Source organism: Palaemon carinicauda, chromosome 14, assembly GCF_036898095.1.
Source record: "Palaemon carinicauda isolate YSFRI2023 chromosome 14, ASM3689809v2, whole genome shotgun sequence".
NCBI classification, from domain to species: Eukaryota; Metazoa; Arthropoda; class Malacostraca; order Decapoda; family Palaemonidae; genus Palaemon; species Palaemon carinicauda.
In genome coordinates, this window is record NC_090738.1 from 44,455,684 (window position 1) to 44,456,974 (window position 1,291).

Sequence of the window (1,291 nt, forward strand, 5' to 3'; positions counted from 1 at the left end):
GTTGTAACTACTCGAGATGAAGAATTTAAATTCCCCATCTCTGCCTCAAAAAGTACATCATTTATGATTTTTCTAGTTATTATTGAAGTTCGCTGATACATTGCAAGTATCCTACGTGTATCGTATTTCCCGAAGTTATCCATACTAGACATATCTGTATTTACAGATTCATCAAGTTTTCTTGCAACTGTATCCAATATTTGATCAGATTTAGAGAGACGTTCCTGTTGGCTCGTGCTGGGTTTAGCATTTTCTGTTTCATCCCCTTCTTCAATCTGAAAGTAAAGATACATAAAATGAAAGTAATTGTATGTGTGTGTGTATGTATGTATGTGTACATACACATACATACACACACACACACATATATATATATATATATATATATATATATATATATATATATATATATATATATATATATATATAATTCATTTTCTTTTATTTCAGTTTCCTACCTCAGTGGCAAATTATTGCACGAGAGTTTGAGTCAAGATAGAACTTCCCGAATTGTGTCGGGGCTGTCGATGGGAAACGTGTACGCATCACGCCACCACCAGATTGTGGATCATATTTTTGGAACTACAAAGGCTACAACAGCCTTGTTTTATTGGGAGTGGTTAATGCAAACTATGAATTCACCATGGCTGACATAGGGACAAACGGACGTGTATCAGATGGAGAGGTTATTGAAAACACAGAGTTTGGAAAACGTCTTTCAAATGGGAGACTTAATATTCCAGACGACGCTACCCCTGTTAATTCTAATTGTATATTGCCTTACGTTTTTGTAGGAGATGAAGCATTTGCGCCGAGACCTAATTTTATGAAACCTTATCCTCAAAAGGATTTGAATGCAGAGAATAGGATTTTTAACTACAGACTGTCTAGAGCAAGGAGAGAGGTTGAAAATGTTTTTGGTATAATGGCTTCAAGATTTAGAGTTTTCTATACATCTGAAATTATCCAGTATTGAAAATGTTGTTATGGCATGTGTTGTCCCTCACAATTATTTAAGAATGACTTGCCCTTCAGAATATTCTCCAGCAGAATGCTTCCATAGGGATGATATTTCAAAAAGAATAACTGTGCCAGGGTTATCAGTGGATCCTAATTCTGTTGCAAGTTTAGCGCACGGTCAAGGAATGCGAAACTATTCCAAAATTGCTAAAGACGAGCGTGTGAAATTTAAAGATTTCTTTAATAATGAGGGTGCAGTACTATGGCAAAAAGACTTCGTGTAAACCAAACAGTAAAGTGTAGGTGTAGGCTACTGTTTTGTGGAATGACA

General features: G+C 35.5%; 1 protein-coding gene across 1 annotated transcript; it reads left to right on the plus strand.

Moving 5' to 3' along the window:
- Positions 1-643: 643 nt before the first annotated feature.
- LOC137652745 (uncharacterized) lies at positions 644-976 on the plus strand. The gene has a single exon (XM_068386150.1). The coding sequence runs from the start codon at positions 644-646 to the stop codon at positions 974-976; it is 333 nt and encodes a 110-aa protein (XP_068242251.1).
- The last annotated feature ends 315 nt before the right edge of the window (positions 977-1,291 follow it).